Genomic DNA, 20064 nt, shown 5'->3' on the forward strand with positions numbered 1-20064 from the left:
TTTAACCTTACAGTTCTTGAGACCCACACTATAGAATATATGACCTATTTTTTAAAAATAAAGGATTTCAGATGTGTTAGTATTTATGAATTGTTCTCATTTATTTTGATAAGCCTGTGATTTTGAGACTTAGTTTTATCTGAAAAGTTTTTATTTTACTCATCGGTTTTTAACTGGGCTGGTTTTGCTCCTCAGGGGACATTGGGGGACTAGTCTGAGGACAGTTTGGGTTGTCACTGTTAGAGGAGGGTAGCTACCAACATTAGTGGGTAGAGACCAATGATTCTGCTAAACACTCTGCAATGTCCTGGTCAGCGTCCACAACAAAGACTTACCTGGCCCAAAATGTCAATAGTGTCAATTTTGAGAAACTCTGGATTAACAGTTATGTTTTTTATTGTGCTATTGCTTCTTTTTTTACATTCTCTATATAATGCATACCATTTAAAGCAGATTTTAAATTATGAGATTTAATAAGTTCAAATGGTAATGAATTGCTTGTAATTTCAAATGGTTGAAGGTGAAATACAGTAAAGAAATCCCACATACACAAATACACCAAAACAAAACAAAAGTAACTGGAAAAAAATAAAATAGTATATTCATTCCAGTTTTAATAACTTTTTATCTATTAAAGGAAAAAGTAAGCTGTTGTCAATTAAAATAACTTGACACTTTGAGTTGGAAAGGATTTCCATGTATGCAGAGAAAAGCTTCTTAATTAGATAATATGAGGAACTAACTTAAATTTATAAAGACTACAAATAATCAAAAGGTTTGATTAGCAATTTACACAAGAGAAAACATAAACCATTGAAAAAGCATTTTTCTTTGTATGAGAACTATACATGTTTGTTGAATGAATGAAAAGAAAGTGACCTTGAGATACATCCCTGGGTCTACTAAGTGAGCATAAATAAATGAAATTGATAAAACTCTGTTGGTTGAACTTTGGGGGAAATCAGTGTATACCTTTTTAATATAATTATAAATTATCAGTTTTAGAGATAACAGGAACTTTAAAACTAATAGCTTCTTTTTGAAAAATAATTTAAACTATATAAGAAGCATTTATAATTGTATTATTTTTATTGTAAAATATGCATAATTTATCATCTTAATCACTTTTAAGTGTACAATACATTGGCATTAAGTATGTTCACATTGTTGTGCAACTCTCACCACTGTTGTTCTTCATGATTTTTTTATCTCAAACTGAAATTCTGTATGTACCTATATTATTTTTCATAATAAAGAAATTTGGATAGAGAATTACCATAAAGTACATAGTGGAGAAGTGTTCTAGTCTTGAGGACTTAGAACTATGCCCAGACCCTGCCATTTACTTATTTGCTTTATCTTACAGAAATATTCTATCTGTTATTTTAAGGCTTGAAATAATAAGTTTGCAAGGAATGTTGTACGGAGTTGATTTTGTAATTGATAAGAATCCAAAGAGATGATTGTTTTCTGAAAGTTAATTAAAAAATAATTTAATGTGCGCCCTGACTGGTGTGGTTCAGTGGATTGGGCGTCCTCTCTTGCAAATCCAAAGATCGTGGGTTTGATTCTTGGTCAGGGCACATGCCTGGGGTTGTGGGCCAGGTCCTGGGGGGAGGGAGGGTGCACAAGAGGCAACTGATGGATGTTTCTCTTGCACATTGATGTTTCTCTCCTTCCCTTCCCCTCTCTCTAAAAATAAATAAATAAAATCTTTTTAAAATGCCTAGTAAAAATAATTTAATGTGCAGTTAAATATATAACAAAGTTTTCAGTGGAAATAAGCGACTAATAAATTATTGGAAGCAATTTTAAAACTTTGAAGTGATGTTCTATTTGCATAAATTCTTTGGAAAGGGCCTTTCTCAGTGTCACTTTAGAAAACTTAATTATTTTTTCAGGTCTCTACAGCAGAACAATGTCGTTCTTCCCCGAAAAGTATGATTTCTTGCAATAAAAAGTCCCTGTATCTTCCACAAGAAATGTCAGCTGTCTATATAGAATTCACAGAATATTATTATCCAGATGGAAAGGATTTTCCAAGTAAGAGGGTTTCCTATTTTGTTATTATTTGTCCCATTGCTTGGGAAGTTGTTTTTTTTCTTGCTAAGTTTTTGACTTACGTGAAAAAGAAACAGAAGTCCATTATTCTTTACTCTTGTCATCATTGTATGTAGTATACAGCTATAGCATAGCATTTTTGTATATAATTTGTTCATGTTCTTTTCCCTCACTAGCTTGTAGCAATACTTAATGTCAGGAATTATGCAGTATTCACACTTAATTTTATCCCTGAGTTTTGACTCATTTTCATACTTAATAGCTATTTGTTTAAGTTAGAATATTTGTAGAATAAGATTTTTTTTCCTTTAGTAAAACTCCATTTATACTTCTGCTATATAAATATAAAACACTGTTATTTCATTGAAAAAGTGAATAAGTTATACCGTTAGCTCCAGAGAATTCTTTGGGCTGGTTTTTAATGACCGTATAATATATTTTGGACAACTTTTGGCACTTTAGTCAGGAACACTGAATTACATGAATATTTATTTGTAAGCTACTTCGGCTGCCTAAAGTTAAAATGACTATATATTTGTGGTCTCTGAATATTAAAATTCTGTGCTACTTGTCTTGGTTTATCAAGGAGTCCTTCAGACTAAAATTTGCCTTTGTTTATGTGGTACCTTTTTCATTATTGTAGTTAAAAATCATACTTGAGGGAAAAAGAGTTTAAATGAAACTGATTATGTTATTGGAAGACAGAAATTTTATGTCCTCTCTTAAAAGTGGAGCTCCAGAATAGTTTGACCTACTTTGCCCATTTGTTTAATATTGACTTAATGTAAGTTCTTAGTTTCAAACGGAATTTCTGATGCTCTTGCCTTTGTTGTTACCTAAAAAGAAGGTACCCTGGGAATTACTTTGGAGAAACAGATATAGAACTATTTTACTGCTTTAATTTTTGTTTATGCCAGACTTTTGTGATCTAATTCTTACCACATTATGCTTTTCAACAGTCTTTTGTGTACTTCTCATTTTTTGTTTCTTCTATCTTCCTGACTAAAATAATGAGAAAATTAAGATAGATTAAGACATTTGCTCAGCACCTTATAAAGAGTAAAATGGCACAGATGAAACTCAAGCATGGGTCTTCGAAGTTCAAATTTATTTCCCCCCAACTGTTTTCCCAGGACATTTACAGCGATTTTCCTGTAATTGGGTAATCCTGTTGGTTCCGGCCCTCTTGCACACCCCCAAAATTATTTTCCTTAAATAATGCATCATTGAACTAGTGATTTTTCTTTAGAGTTAAGACTAGTTTCCAGGATTTCTAACTTCTAATTGATGTTTATTTCTGTCAGTTTTTTAATGCATGCCAAAGGAATTATAATCCTATTCTATAATCTATATATTCTTTTCCTGATAAAAATAAAAAATTTATTCCCAGTAATTTAAATCCTAACCCCCTAGATACCTAGGAGTGTATGTTGTAACTCTTTTTACTTCAACTTTTTATTATGGAAAATTTTCAAGCACACACAAATGTGAAGAGGGTTGTATGTTGAATCCCCATCTATAGACATTCATTTTTAATCCTCCTGTTTCATCTCTGTGTTAAGTGATTCAACTTTAAAAACATAACTTTTAAAATAATTTTAAATGTAATATGTTAATTGTATTATAAAAAAGAAAATGCCAAAAATAAAAAATGCCCGTGAGCCTACAGTTTCGAAACAACTCCTCCTAAAACTTAAGTATATTAGTTTGCTAGCATTGTCATAACAAAGAACCACACACTGAGTGGTTTGAACAACAGAAATTTATTTCTTCACAGTTCAAGAGGCTAGAAGTTCTAAATTAAAATGTGGGCAGAGTTGTTGCCTCAGAGACCTCTCTCATGGGGTTGTAGATGGCAGTCTTCTCACGTGGTCTTTCCTCTGTGTGTGTTTCCTAATCTCTTCTTGTGACGCATATCATATTGGACCAGGGCCCACCCATAGGAACTCATTTTTGCCATAATTGCCTCTTTAAAAGCCCTGTCACCATATACAGTCACATTCTGAGGTACTGGAGATTAGAACTTCAACATACCAATTTTCAAGGGACATAGTTCAGATCATAACAATTGGTAGAGTGTTGTTAGTTTTGTTTTTTAATGTATGTTTCTTTTATATATTTGATTTACATCCTGTTTTTTTCCTTAATGATAAGAGCATATTTTTGTTTTCTACAAGTTCATTTTAAATATCTTTAATAGCCACATAATAATCTATTTCATAAGTAGACCCCTATTAGAAACTGCAGATTGATCTTTCTACTAGTGTTCAGTGTACTAGGTTTCTTCCTCTCTCCAAAATCTGCAGTCAGGGTCTTCTTTACTTTTGTGTTCCAGCCCTGGGGACTGCATTTGCTGCCCAGCCCCATCATCATCTGCCATCATCACTTATTCTATACTTGAGATGCTCTCCCCTTTCTTCCTTCCATAGTGAGACGTGATCTCTTCAGCATCCTACTTCCTTGCTGTTTCCAAAAACAAGCATCTCTACATCCCAGCTGAATGTCTCTGTTGGACTTGAGTTATAGTTTTTCTGCTTTCATGTCTGTCTTGTGTGATAGTCTATGAAATTTTTTAAGGGAAGAAACCATGCCCTATTTTTAAAAATTCTTTGTGCTTACCACAACACACAAAATATAGTTGCCATTCAGTGAATCTTTGCTGAAAGTAAGTAAATGAGAGTGAGAAAAGATAGAAAGAAAGAAGAGGAAGGAGGAAGGAGAAAAAAGAAAAAAGAAAGAAATCCTATCTATTCAGGACATTGTTATAATGCTATATCTACTGGTATCCTATCCGTTGGGCTTATTTTTCTTAAATTAATAAAGTTTAAAAGTTCTAGATATGCATACTCTTTGCTTTGGTAGAAGTAAATAGGAATGAATTTTTGGGATAAAATGTCTTCATCAAGATGATCTGAAAATGATACTGGCTTTTATGATATGAATATGTGTGGCTTTCAGGAAGTGATATATACTCTAATTATAAATATTAGTCTAACATTTATTAACACTAAAACATTTATCTAACCCCTAGGCATTCTAATATTTTGGAGGAGCTATGAAAATGAGTGTATTCATTTGATTACTTAAGAGATAGTTGAGTTTTTACTTTGCACCAAGCACTATTCTAAGTTTAAGATTAAGGGGAGAGTAAAACTATACATGGTCCCCCCCTCAGAGAGATTTCCCTGGTTTACCACTTCTCTCAGCTGTGGAGGATTCAGATTAAGATTCAAGTAGTAAAAGTCCTTACAGAAATAAGGGATTAAGGATCACAACTTATGTAATAATTCATTAAAAGGTAAGGTTTTTTGAAGTTAGCTTATTGGTGACTGTAACATTAGGAAAAGAAATCTAAACAGTATTTCCCATTTATACAGTTAGTTTTAGGTTAAACTGTATATTCTTCAGTTAGTGAAACAAAAAATAATTTTTGTCTATCTAAACATGTTTGCTACCATCTATGTGTGTCACTTTAATTTTGTAAATAACATCTGAAAAACTTTTTACCTTAATTAAAAAGAATACAATGTGTTAAAAATGCCTTTTCTGTTCTCAGGGAAGATTTAGAACTATCTGTTTATTAAAAATCTTTTAAAAATTTTTTTCTCCACAGTTCCATCTCCCAACCTTTATAGCCAGCTGAATGCACTACAGTTTACTGTGGATGAAAGAAGTATTCTATGGTTAAATCAATTTCTATTGGATTTAAAACAGAGCCTTAATCAATTTATGGCTGTATACAAGTTGAATGACAATTCAAAATCTGATGAGCATGTTGATATTCGAGTTGATGGCTTAATGCTAAAGGTACCATATAAACAGGTGGCTACAAGAACAAAACCATTTTTACAGAAGAAAAGCTAACACCATTATAATTCCCAGGATTTAAGAGGGGCATTCAAATATAACTCAGCTTCATTGCATCTTAATTTTGATTTTGAAATTTCAGTTTTAATTTTCAATTATAGAAGCTTTAAGAGACTTTTTTTCCCTTGCTTCTTTCTCTGCCTTTCTTTTATTTTTTTTTCATTGCTCATCCATTTGGAGGTAAGCAGTAGAAGTAAAATTTAGATCAGTCAGTTTGTTCCTACTTCTTACCAGAGCTGATAAAAATTTTCTTTTAAAGAGGGTAAATACAATGAAGCTTTCAAGTTAAATCTGGGTCTTATGTATTCACATTTATTCTATTATTAATATCCAAAGATAATAGAAAGTTGCTCAATATTATAACCAGGTGATTATTAATCTGAATTCCATGGATATTTAAACTTTGAAGGAAGGAAATTTAAAAAAAATAGTTTAGTGTAGAATAAGACTTGGATATGGATGAAAATTTCAGTGTTGCTGGTACACCAAATTTATATACCTTTAATTTCTTTTCTGTAAGTTGAGGTTAATAATTAACAGCCTCATTATAGAAATGTTTTAAAAATCTTATTATCAATATAGAGACATATTTTATAACATTTATTCTTATAATTTAAGATACAATTATATAATGATCTTTACATTTTCCAAATGTGGCCAGTTTTAAAACCAGTCACTTTTAACTCTTTGATGTGAATATTTTAAGGGCTGGGCTTAATTATCTCTGGAAAATTATTTTAGTAAAAATTAGGCATGTACATTTAAGTTTATATTCTTAATAGTTTTCTCCCAAAGAAGTGATTCTTATGGCATCTATTGAGTCATTCAATTTATTCATCTATTCACCCTCCAAATTGCTTGAAACAAAAATATCCTAATAAAAAACTTTCTCTTTTAAACTTGACACCTTTTATATGCTCGTGGCAGAATAAGCATTTAGTAATATCAGTTTAATTTAATTTTGTTCTTTTTATTTTGCAATATGTTGTATGCAAATATATTTGTATGCTATATACATTTTCCATCATTTGTTTGGTTTTTAACCTTTTCTTGGTGGTAAATTATTTAAGTCCTTTATACTCGGTTTAATAAAAACATTTGGAGGGGAGAAAGTTAGTATTTTATATCTGGTTAGGAAAGTATCATTTTGAGTGGGAATGTGAAAAGCTTTTTTTTTTGTATTTTATCTTCAAGATATATGGATATGTAAGTTAGACTAGATTAATATTTTTTTCTCTTCTAGTTTGTTATTCCTTCTGAAATGAAATCTGAATGTCATCAGGATCAACCACACGCAATTTCTATTCAGAGTTCTGAAATGATTGCCACAAATACAAGGCACTGTCCAAACTGTCGACATTCTGATCTAGAAGCCTTGTTTCAAGACTTTAAAGATTGTGACTTTTTCAGTAAAACATATACCAGCTTTCCCAAATCTGGTGACAATTTTAATCTTCTGCATCCAATCTTCCAAAGACATGCTCATGAACAAGATACCAAAATACATGAAGTTTACAAAGGAAATATTACTCCCAGGTTGAATAAACACACTCTTAAAACTTCTGCTGCCACAGATGTTTGGGCTGTGTACTTTTCTCAATTTTGGATAGATTATGAAGGGATGAAAAGTGGAAAAGGGCGGCCAATAAATTTTGTAGACTCTTTCCCTCTTTCCATCTGGATTTGTCAACCAACAAGGTATGCACTGTCTCAAAAAGAGCTGCAGACTTGTAATCAAGTATCTCTAAATACATCACAAAGTGAATCTAGTGATCTGACTGGCCGATTGAAGCGGAAGAAGCTCTTGAAGGAGTATTACAGTACGGAGTCTGACCCCTTGACAAATGGTAGTCAGAAATCTTCAGATACATTTTTAAGATTTTCCTCTTCCTCATCAGATGCAGATATTCATGTCCTGGTTCATGTTCATAAGCACATCAGTATGCAGATCAATCACTACCAGTATCTTTTCCTGCTTTTCCTCCATGAGTCACTTATTCTGCTCTCAGAGAACTTAAAGAGCGATGTCGAAGCTGTGACTGGCAGTCCTGCTAGTCAAACATCCGTTTGCATTGGGATTTTACTTAAAAGTGCAGAAGTGGCTCTTTTACTACACCCAGTGGATCAAGCAAACACTCTCAAGTCTCCTGTGTCTGAAAGTGTGATCCCAGTGGTTTCTGATCATTTGCCTGCAGAAAATGGAGAAGTCTTGTCTTCAAGAAAGAAACAAGTTAGTAGTGGTATAAATCAAACTAGAAGTGTAACTGTTCATCATAAGTCAGACAACAGATCTATGAGTGTTGACTTTAGCCATGTCCCTTTGAAGGATCCTTTGCTTTTTAAATCAGCTAGTGATACAAATCTGCAAAAAGGTATTTCTTTTCTGGATTATTTATCAGATAAAAATTTAGAGAAAATAAGTGAAGATGAAAGTAGTGGAATTCTTTGCAGAAGTGGCTCAGGGGAAATTGGATTAGAAACAGGCGACAAAAAGGATTTATCTTACAGAAAATCAAATAGTGTCTTAAACTACAGAGAAGATTCAAGTATGCTGTCATTTGATAATGATGGTAATCAAAACATGCTTTCAAATAGTTTAACTAGTAAAGGAAATGAAGCCATAGAACCTATTTTTAAAGCTGAAGATTTGCTTCCAGAAACAGCTTCACTCTCTGAGAACCTGGAAATTGGTAAAGAAGAAGCACCCACAGTTAGAACACTTAAATCGCAGTCATCTTTAAGGTAACAATGCACTATTGGAATGGCGGGGAGGTGGTTTGGGGGTGCACGTGTGTGTGTGTGAGCATATTTTGTTTTTAGACCAAAAACCTCTTGGCAAAATATGACATTGTCAGAGTTAACACATGGAAGAGTAGGTTTTTCACAATACGAAAATACTTTGAGCTTATAAAATAGAATTTGAAAACTTATGGATACTATATACATATTTTTATTTTGTTAGGAATAATTTTAGAATTTTTAATATTATATATGTGGTGTTTTTCTTATAGTTTTATTTGTTAACAGTGGGAAACCTAAGAAACGGTGCTCACCAAACCTGGTTCCACCCTGTATTTCTTATAGGAACATGAAAAGAAGCTCCTCACAAACCTCACTGGATGCCATTTCACTTGACAGCATGATATTGGAAGAACAGTTGTTAGAAAATGATGGAAATGATAGTCATATATTTCTGGAAAAAGGTAAAGCAGTACAGTAAAGAATTTATTTTACATATACATACTACAAGCACACGTATCTTAGAAGTGATGTTTAAGTATTTTTAGGTATATTCAATAATTAATTATATTCCCCAAAACACATTTTATTTATACACACATACACACACCGTACACAAAGACTATTGTATCTAATTTTCTAATAGTTGTTCCAGTGCTGCTTTTAACCAGTTCCTTTGTCTCCCTGCACCGCTCTCCCCACCCCACCCCCGCCCCCGCTTTCTCTTCTCCCTCTCTTTTGTAGCTGACTCTAACACTTACTTTGATTGTAGGTAGATCATAAAACAGACAGCATTAAAGTTACTAGCTCTCTTACAGGGCCTTCTACATCTGGAATTTTGATTAGGTGACCTTACTTAGCATTATGGATTCTCAATTATGTGGTCCTAGGACTGGAGTCCAGACTGGATCTTATTTCCGTATTAGGATTCTCTCACATACATGATTATATATGATGGGACTTCACAATTGCCCTTTTTTAAAAAGTTTTTTAATTTATTGATTGAGAGAGAGAAAGAAATATTGATTTTGTTGTTCCACTTATTTATGCATTTATTTGTTTAATCTTGTATGTGTCCTAACTGAGGATTAAACCCACAACCTTGCTGTATCAGGACAGCGCTCTATTTGGCCTGGTTCAAAGGCTACTAATGCCCCAGTAAAGACCACTAGGAATGACTTAGAATTACATGCATACCAACCACTAAGGCATTGGGGACTTTGTGAACAGAAATAAAAGCATGGGCCATAAGCAGAAAGTAGTTGTCCCATACACTGAAGCATAAAGGATGAGAGACATACAAATTTCTTTGTACATATAGAGTAATAACCCTATTAGATGTAGTTGAAGACATCTTAGGTAAGGAAAGACTCACAGCATCAGAAAATAAAGCTTAGAGAAATTAGAATGCAGTCAAGAAGCAATAGAGGTAGCTTTGGAACTCAACTAGTCTGATTCAAGAGCCTAAGCATTTAACCAACCAGTGTGCTAGACTAGCTCTGGACATGGGAAATGGTTACCATACCAAAAAGCCCTGATCTAACCCTGATATAGGCAATTTACAGTGATATCCTTTTCAGCATACTCTACCAATTAAATGGAGAACAGGTACTAATATGGGTCATAAAAATCTATCTTAGATTCACAGAGCTCTATTGCTCGTTCCTCTGCCCCCTTAATGGTTTTAAACTCTGCCTTGGCAGAGGATTTATGTTGTGTGATCAAAATATATTTTAAAAAGTGTCCTTTTAGGACTCATGGACAAAACCAAAGGGGAAGAGCTGAGGGAGGGAAGGAGGGAGGGGGCAAGTGAAAGTGGTGGGGGGTAGGCCGAGACAAATGTATTTGAAAAAATAAATTAAAATTTAAAAAAAAGATATATTCTTAGAAACTTATATTTCAGAATAAATCAGAAGATGCAACATTTTTGCAAGTTTATCAGAGTAGAACTGTCTTTAAATGACAAAAAAAAACATTTAAAATGACATGGTCATAGATTAGATTACAATGCGATTGACTAAGGAATTTGCTTTTTTTTTTTTTTTTTTTTTTTTGCAAAATTTGAAAATAACACTGAAAACTACAAATGAAAGTGTATCAGACTAAGGAATTAATTACTCTGTTCCCAACTGTCCATTTTACCTGTGGTTTCTTTTGGGAAATAACAATTGTTTTTGGAAAACCAAAGGAAGCTTCTGGCTTTTTGGTCATTAAAATTATTCTGCTTTAAAAAACAAAAAACAAAAATTAAAAAAAAAGTGTCCTTTTAGAAAATAGCCCTACATAGTCTCAGAAAGCATCACTGATTTTCTTGTTGTTATTTCTGAATATTAAATCATAAAAGTAACTGTCACTCAATTTGGAAAATAAAGACAACTGCAATTTGAAAAATAAAATAACTCCAAAGTTTACAATCTAGTGATATTACCTATCATTTATTCTGTAAATTTTTATATGTATTTACATATATGTGTATTTGGTGGTGTATTACATACATGATTTTTAACCTACTTTTTATCACACATAGATTATATAAATAATATAATCTAATATTATTTAATGAAATGACCTTTAATCATTTCCCTGATAGTGGATGTTTAGATTGTTTATAGTTTTCACAGTTATAAAAATGCTATAATTATTATCATTCATAAAGTTTGCTTGTATTTCTAATTACAATCTTAAAATAGATTCCAGCAGTAGACTATTTTTAGGATCTTAAACAAATCAAGGCATTATTCCCCTGTCACATATAAATATGTGACTATATAGCCCTAATTCTCCTGAACTGTAATAATTTTCTTTATGTCACAGGAATTGGTTTTCATTAGGAACACCCTTGTGTTTTTTTTATTTTCTTTGTTTTAATTTTATAAGAAATATACAATTATGTTCTCAGTTTAAAAAATTATCAGATATTATGGAAATTCGAGAGTCAAAAAGGAAGGTGTCACTTTAAACCACCCTTACTCTGCCCCTTGATACCTTTTCCCCACTCCAGAAATAACACCCATCTGAACTTTGGTATATACTGTATACTTTCAGACATTTTTCTGTGTTTTTCTATATATATGTGTATGTATATGTTTATACATATATACTCTAACAGGCATGTATACAAACAGATACACATGTGTAGGTATGTTTGTACACACATTTTTGAGTATATATACATCTTTATATACAGAGAAACAAACACATAGCTGGACTACGACCCCACCATGGGCTCCTATCTAGTCTCCTCACTTATATTGTTGTCAATTTTCAGTTCATTCTTCATAGGAATACTCATTTTAAAAATGTCAATACTATCATGTTGATTTCCATTTTAACCCTGATAACTTCTCACTGCTATGGGGCTAATAAGTTGAAAAACCTTAACGTTACTGACAGTGCTCTGTGTGATACGGCCCCTGCTTCACATTTCTGCTGTTTTCCTACATGCTTACTACACTTTAAATTTACGTTAGTATATTTCAGTCCTTTTCTCAGTTTCTTCACAGTGACAATTTCTTTTCCACCTCAGGGTCTTTGTACCTGTGCATAGAATGCTATTTTGTTTTTGTTTACTTTAACTTAAATATTACTTTATCAGGGAAGCCTCTTTAACCCCTAACTGTGGTAGGAACTCCCTGTAAAATGGAAGTTTATTATCTCTTCATGCCACAATTGTATTTTTATACATCTTCCCTGGCACTAAAAATAATTTTATTCATTCTTTCAGTGAATAATTTATTGAGCACCTACTATGTTGCCAGGCACTGGGTTAGAAGCTGATTGTATAATAGTAAATAGTAAATATAATAATGAAACCATTGAGGCCATGTTTTTGTATGTCTTTGGTTTTTCTAATCTAATTTCTAGTAATTTATTTTTACAGTATTTTTAAAAAGTACTGATCTGTGACAGACATTTTTTAAAAAATTATGTTTTACCGCAGAGAATTTGAGAAATACTGAAATATAACACACTGAGAAAGGAAGGCAGGCAGATAAGGATGGAGGATGATTACATTGATGATAGTGGCATCAACTTCATGTACAAGATAATTAGAAGTTACTTTAGGATACTGAAAAGAAAAATTAAGTGGTAAAACTGGAGCTATTCAATGTAGGACAAAGTGAAGCAGGCCGGGCTGGCTGACCACGACCCTGCTAGTTCCACAAGCACCGTGCCTGCCTGGAGACCACACGCTGTGGTCACCCTGGTAGATTTCTTGTTGCACTAAGTTTAGGTCTTAAGTATCTCTAACATTTTACTGTGAAAAGTAATTTCTTATTACAGTGTTTGTTAACTAATCATAACTTATTTTTATTTATTGTCTTTAAAACAAGGCTGTGCTTAGGAAAGAGTTAAAGCAGTAGCCCATCTTGGTTAGATAAATATAACATTTTTGCATCATTTGTAAAATTGATTTAAATTTATTAGTTTATTTTGTATTATTTCAGGTATTAAAAAGGATTCGAGCACAAATTATCAGAGCCCCGCAGATAGTGCAAATGCCAGTGCAAATCTACAAAATTATGGTGAAACTTCTCCAGATGCCATCAGTACAAATTCAGAGGGTGCTCAAGAAAATCATAATGATCTGGTAATCATTTCAGTGTGTGAAGAGAAATGCTGCCAGCTTTATTTCATATTTAATATGTTCACATTTTAATACATTGATGTATAAAATGACTTGACTTAGATTGTCGGTGATTTACTTTGTTCTTTTTTGAAAATTCTCCCCTCTTACTGAATTGTTTTCGTCTGATTTTGCTTTTAAAAAATTTTGTTTTTGTATCAAGGGGAAGTTCTATCTTTATCTCTCATTTTTCAATATTTAGTTTCCATTTAAATATGGAAAAACTTTGATAGTAAGGATGGTAGTCAGCTTCTTTGAGGAGCTTTCTACAAAAGAAATATGTTATTGGTTTATTTAAGCCCTCTTCATCCAGTGAAGTATTCTATGGATGACCTAGAAAATATGTTCAGCTTTTAATGGAAATAATTTTACACCAAAATGTCGTGTAATTAGTGTTTGTGGTAAAAAAAATTCCTCTCTTGACTGAGTAAAAGAAAGGGAGTTGAAGTTTATGACTATACTGTAATAACCACTTTCATTTGATCACAAGTATATATTTGGTTAATTAGGCCACAGGTGTATTTTTAGAGGTTATAGTATTAGTTTCTTGTGTTATTTTTTAACTTTTGTTTTAATTACTTGGTATACTAATATTATTTATGCAATCATTGTTAGATGTCAGTCGTGATGTTTAAAATTACTGGTGTTAATGGGGAAATTGACATACGAGGGGAAGATACAGAAATCTGTCTTCAAGTGGACCAAGTAACACCGGCTCAGTTAGGCAATATCAGTCTTCGGAATTACCTTTGTAATCGTCCAGTAGGTGAGACTTTAATATGACTTAAACTTTTGCTTCTTTATACATATGATTTATCAGTGTATAAGTGAATTCAAGCAGCATTACATTTACACCAGAGATTTATTCTCTTAGATTACCTTATTTTTATAATGTTGATTCAGTTATTAGAAATATAATCTGTTGAAGGTGTATTCTCTAATATTTTTTTGTTTCTGCTATTGATAAATTATTATATTTTTTCAGTTGTTCTGCTTTTTGAGATAACAGGTTTGAGAAAACCGAGGTCTTTCTATATGAAAAGAGTGATGAGTAATTCTACAAGGTCAAATTTAGTTCCATACTAGAATGCCAATTTCTACATTCCATTGTTTTGATTATAAGCAAATATTTCCAAATACTTGGTGTTTGGAAAAATCATATATCTTGTTCTTACAGTTTTTTGTTCTAAAATAAACACCTTCAAACATGCAGTATATGAAAAGGAACCACATTAAACCATCCCTTTTTCAAAGTTTAAATAAAGTGTTTAGTCATTTGAAGAAATGAACTTCTTAGAATAGTTATACTAAGAATTTAAAATGTTTAGTTTTAAAAATTTTTAAAAAGTCACTGTGCTGTGATACTTTTCTGTGCTATATGCACAGAATGCTATATCTCATATATAACATGTTGAAATACATGCAGTCCTACATGATATCAAAATGTGTGCTATTCACGTCTGAAAATTGCAGGCAGATGTGCTGTTTCCCTATAAATCAACATCATGGAAAGAAAATTGGCTCCTGGCTTTTTCTGTGTGTAGGCTTTGCCATTTACATCGCATCTGCTAAATCAATCAATCAATCAATTAATTAATTCAAGAATTCTATATTGGGAAGCATAAACCCCAATAGCATGCAAAAAGGAAAAAGCTAAGTATATAGTTGGAAAGGTTTCATAGTGGACAAAAACCAAAAAACGAACATAGTTGTTCGTTTTGAACATAGACTTTCAAAACTAGACTGTTGTTCTATACCCAACCCTACCTCTTTTCAAATTGTACAGTTTTAGATTATTTCCAGGTACACAATCATTTTTTTTCACTCTTCTTTATAGCTCACTTAGTACCATACTCTCTCACTTTTTTTCATATTCTTCCTAACTGAGGAAGTTATTTTGAAATGCCTTGTACGTATGGGTTATATAGTCAGTGCTATCTAATAGCTTATTTTTCCCAACTGTCTTGGTTGTTAGAAGGATAAAAAACAAACAGGAAGGGAGGGAGGGAGGGAGGGAAAAGAAAGGGAAAAGAGGATAAATGGAAAAAGAAAAAAAGTTTAGCTTTAACATTTCAAACATTAATAAACATATGAACAAAGATTGTATTTGATTGCTTTTGTTTGCTTTTTTTCCCCTATAATGTGTGGATTTTGGATTCCATTAATAGGAAGACCTTAATATAATAGGTTTATGGCATAAGAGAGAGTAGGGAGGAGTGGTTTTTGACTAATGAAGATTTTGTTTTATTTCTACTCCAAATGAGTACTCCTTTTGTTTGAAGTTATTTCTGGTTCTCAGCTCCCTGGAGTATGTATCTGGTGTATGTGTGTATAGATATGGTTATATAGATACATAGATTGGTAAAATACACTATAGAATAACATTTACCAAATTGTTTCTAATTGCTCTTTTTTTAAAAAATAGGTTAATTAACTCTTGTTCTTCTTGATATAGGAAAAAAACACTAACATCTAAATGTATATTCACATCTATGCTGAGGAAAAATAAACATTTTCTATTTTGAATTTAATCAGTGGGGTCTTCTTATGAGGACTCACAGGGCAGATAACTTTGATTCTTCAATAACTGAAACTGCTTTGCCTTTCTAGAACAATTAGTTTGCCTTAACCCATGGATTTTATGAATTGTGAAATGGATCATATTTTTCTCTGTGTTGCTAGAAAGCTCATTTTTGGTCCACCTTTGGTACAGAAATTTAAATAGTATATTTTGAGTTATTAACCTCTTACCTAGTTTTTCCTTTTCCCTTTTATCCTTATTTTTCTACTGCTTACTTATTTTTTTTTTAATCTGATTATGGCATGTATCTGTTGCCTCCTGTTCTTTTGGGAAGTAGGTAAAATAAAATAAACAAAATAGTTATTACCGTAAGGCCAATTTAGTTCAGTGGCTCCACTAGAAACTTTTCTTTTTTAAAATTATATATTCTGTGGGTGCTTTATTGAAATTTCAAAATTTATTTTTGAACTGGGGTATTTATATCTCTGTAAGCTATCCGAAATTCTTTTTTTGGAACAAGGCCAAGGCATAAATAATGTCAATATTTAATACTCACTTTTAATAAGGAAGGTGCAAAACTTCCGTCTTTTGTTATTTCTTGAGAAATGGCTTAGGAGTCACTTTAAATGCCATGACTGTTTCTTCATGACAGTTATCCATAATGTTACAAATGTACAGGTAGGTGCATAACCAGACACACTCTTAAGTATCTGAGGTGTGCATGATGTCAGATTTATATTTCATGTTACCAAAAAACAGAGCTGAGGCAATATTACTGTAATAGAAGATTGTTTATAAATATTGAAATTAATATGCTGTATATAGTATGTTGTAGATGTACTATAACTGTCACTTAAGTCACAGATAAATATTAAAACTTTATTATTGCTTTACCAATGTACAAAGTGGCAATAACCTCCAATGACAAATATTCGAGAGTGACATTTTTGAGTAGTATCACAGTTATAATTTTTATTTGTTCTTTTTCTGTAGGTTCTGATCATAAAACGGTTACTCATTCTAAATCTTCTCCTGAGATTGCTCTGAGGTTTGAAAGTGGGCCCAGTGCTGTAGTACACTCGTTGCTTGCAGAAAAAAATGGATTTCTACAATGCCATATAGAAAACTTTAGTACTGAGTTCCTTACATCTTCTCTTATGAATATTCAACATTTTTTGGAAGATGAAACTGTTGCAACAGTAATGCCAATGAAGATACAAGTTTCTAACACAAAAATAAATTTAAAAGTATGTTAATATCTTCAAATTATAAATGTTCACTTTACCTACCTGAACTTTGATTCATATCTAAGAATATGCTGTCTCTGTAATATATACTTCTCCAGCATTTATAGCAATGAATAGTCTTTGGTGTCGAATGATGTAAAGATCCTTAGGTGCTGGTTTTTGTGATGAATGATGTAAACATCCTTCTTAGAAATTAAAAAAAATATCAAAATGGAATGGGCAGTTTTCTCTCTATATTAACTAACGCATGTAAAAATGCATTTCTAACTCATTAAAATATTGACTGAGTAATATTTTTTAAGAAAATAATTACATTAGTTTAATCACTTACTTGAATAGCAACATGCTGATACTGTTTCCCTTCCCTGTAGGATGACAGTCCTCGCAGTAGCACAGTGTCCCTTGAACCAGCCCCTGTAACCATTCACATCGATAATCTTGTGGTGGAGAGAAATGACGATGGCTCTTTTCACATCAGAGGTATAGATGGAAAACAATTTAAGTGAATACTTACTAAGATTTGAAATTAAATTATTTACATGCTGATTGTTTTCACGCACACTTAACGCTATAGTTATGCACATATGTAGAAATAGATGGTTGAGGGAAACTTTCAGTGTGTTGTAATAAAATATTACCTATGTATGGATCCCTACCTATAGAAATAACTCATCTACAGTTTACAGGTGTTTGCTTTTGAGAATTCAGAGGAGCTTTTGGTAAATGCTTTGAATGGCCCAAATTTCTCAAGTAGCTTTTTAAGAAATTTCCAGATACGCTGTTTTTTTTCCCTTCCTTGAAGCAAATTTATTTAGCAAGCAGGAGCATTCAAAATCATCTCATTATTAGCTATTTCAAAAATTAGTTGTAGGTGTTTGTTGCTGTGATAACGGCAGTTTGCCAAATACTTTTCTTCACTCCTTTCCCCCCCCCATGTATTCTAATGTATACTTGCAGCTGTTCTGGATGTGATTAAAGTTCATCATGAAGGAATAGATGCTTTTATACTTTTTTTGCTGCTAATACTACTTCACATTTCTTGGGAAAGTCTTAAAAACAACGATCAACTTTTCAGTAAAGTCTTTAAAGAGAGACTTCAAATAATTTTTCAGAAAATTTGAAAGGTATACTATCACTAAAAGAAAAAGACAGAAAATGTTTGTTCTATGTGTGTATATATACAGTGTGTGTGTATATGCTATGTCATTTATCATTAATTACTTTTAATAGTAGTATACTGGCTCTCAACATTTTTTTCTCCCCAACGCCCGTAGGACCTAGCATATTCCCATCCAGAACAGTGGCTGTTAGGACATCAATTCTCAACCAAAAGGGTTGTGAGGGAGGGACTACCTCCCAATAGATTATATCAGAATGTATATTTGAAGGCCTGTAATGAGCAACTCTTTGCCGTATACACCCTTAAAATTATTGCTATATGCTTCCTAACTAGGAATATGGGAAGATTTATTTGATTACTAAACCTAAAGAAAGGTAACACCTAATTTCAGAAGACTGTCCTTATGATATGAAAAGAAAAACGAATAGAAATCTTCTATTTGAAAAAACAGAGAACTGTTGAAATATAAAGCCAAATATTTATTGAGCACCTATTGTGGTAATAATAACAATTCATATTTGAATAGTGCTTCCCAGTTTATAAAGTACTTTTACATTAAATGTAAACTCTTACCATAACCCTTTGTGATAATTAAGGCAAGTATTTATTCTTATCACCTCCATTTTGCAAATTACCATAAGAAATTGAAGTCTATCGAAGTTGGGTGACTTGTTCAAGATGAAAGAGCTAGAAAGTAAGTGGCAGATCCTGCACTAGGGAAAAGCGTATGTTGCTCTAAGACACTGCACATTTCATCCTTAAGGAGCATGGATTTGCTCATCAAAATTTGTCCTAAAAACTTGAAAGAAGAAGCTCTTTTAAAGCAAATGTAAGGAAATATGTCTTTCTATAGCAATAGATTCCAATCACCCGTGTCATTCACAGGTTCTCTTCCTTCCCATTCCTTTCCAGTTCTGCCCCCACCACCCCTGTCTTTTTACCTTCTCCACCTCCCTGCCTCTTTCTCCCCATTCCCTCCCTTCTTACCTCTTCCTTTTCCCTTCCTACATCTTTCTGCCTTCTTCTCCTTCTCTCTCACTCTACCTCTTCTTACTTACATGGCCCTCTCACTTTCTTCCATCCTCCCTCCTCTTTCTCCTTTACTCTCCAAATCTCTCCTTCTTTTCCATACTTTTTCCTCTTCCCTTCTCTCTCTCTCTGTTTTCTCTCCTTATTCTACCCCCCAGTGATTGATACAAAATGGTGTTTAGAGTTGTTTAATCATTTTTTTTTCATTATTCTTAGAATCCCATGAGTAGTAAGATGTAGGCTAAATAGAATGGGTCCTGAGTCTTCTATTGTCCTTAACTACAGCAAGGTAACTCAGCTTTTATTTTTAGTTCATCTTAGCATTTTAAGTCATATTTCACTTTTAAAAAAGAGGTCTGCTTCTTTAAAAGTTTGAAAACCAATGACTAATCAAGTAGTATTTTAGGGGTGCTATTAGTGTTTTGAGGTTGTTCCCTCTGGGGAATCTTTTTAAGGGGAGAGGGGAATTATGTTGAGCAGATATTACTCTTTCATTTATGCAATCTAATTTGACTTAGTGTACTGTCGTTCGCTCATTCCATGTGATTTTGCTGGACCTGGCAGTCATATGACACTCTGTTACAGACATGAGAATAAAACCTAGGCCAATCAAGAATTTGGCCCTTGAGACATGGTGACTAGTAAATAATTTGATTGTGACCCAAGCATTCTAAGCCTGTTTTGTGATAAGGATAGTAAGGGAGAGGGGTCACAGACTGTGAAACTTACTTGTTTGAGTCACAGGTGGCTGCCTTTGCTATCATCTGACTAAACCAACACAGAGAAAAATAAAAGTGGACCTAAGAAGTAAAGTCAGGTTCCTAAAGTGATACTCCTGAGGACATATGAATCC

The 20064-nt window shown here is 32.7% G+C and overlaps 1 protein-coding gene across 1 annotated transcript in view; it reads left to right on the forward strand.

Moving 5' to 3' along the window:
• The window catches only part of BLTP3B (bridge-like lipid transfer protein family member 3B), an 80285-nt gene that overhangs the window by 50923 nt on the left and 9298 nt on the right, over positions 1 to 20064 (forward strand). Inside the window, exons 12-19 of the mRNA XM_054574653.1 lie at positions 1902 to 2043; positions 5675 to 5868; positions 7172 to 8670; positions 9013 to 9131; positions 13116 to 13258; positions 13910 to 14060; positions 16809 to 17062; positions 17434 to 17542. Of these exons, the coding sequence (XP_054430628.1) occupies positions 1902 to 2043; positions 5675 to 5868; positions 7172 to 8670; positions 9013 to 9131; positions 13116 to 13258; positions 13910 to 14060; positions 16809 to 17062; positions 17434 to 17542 (2611 nt within the window). The remainder of the gene's footprint in view (positions 1 to 1901; positions 2044 to 5674; positions 5869 to 7171; positions 8671 to 9012; positions 9132 to 13115; positions 13259 to 13909; positions 14061 to 16808; positions 17063 to 17433; positions 17543 to 20064) is intronic.

Source organism: Pteronotus mesoamericanus, unplaced genomic scaffold (assembly GCF_021234165.1).
Source record: "Pteronotus mesoamericanus isolate MK-2021 breed Mesoamerican mustached bat unplaced genomic scaffold, CSHL_Meso_final contig_263, whole genome shotgun sequence".
NCBI classification, from domain to species: Eukaryota; Metazoa; Chordata; class Mammalia; order Chiroptera; family Mormoopidae; genus Pteronotus; species Pteronotus mesoamericanus.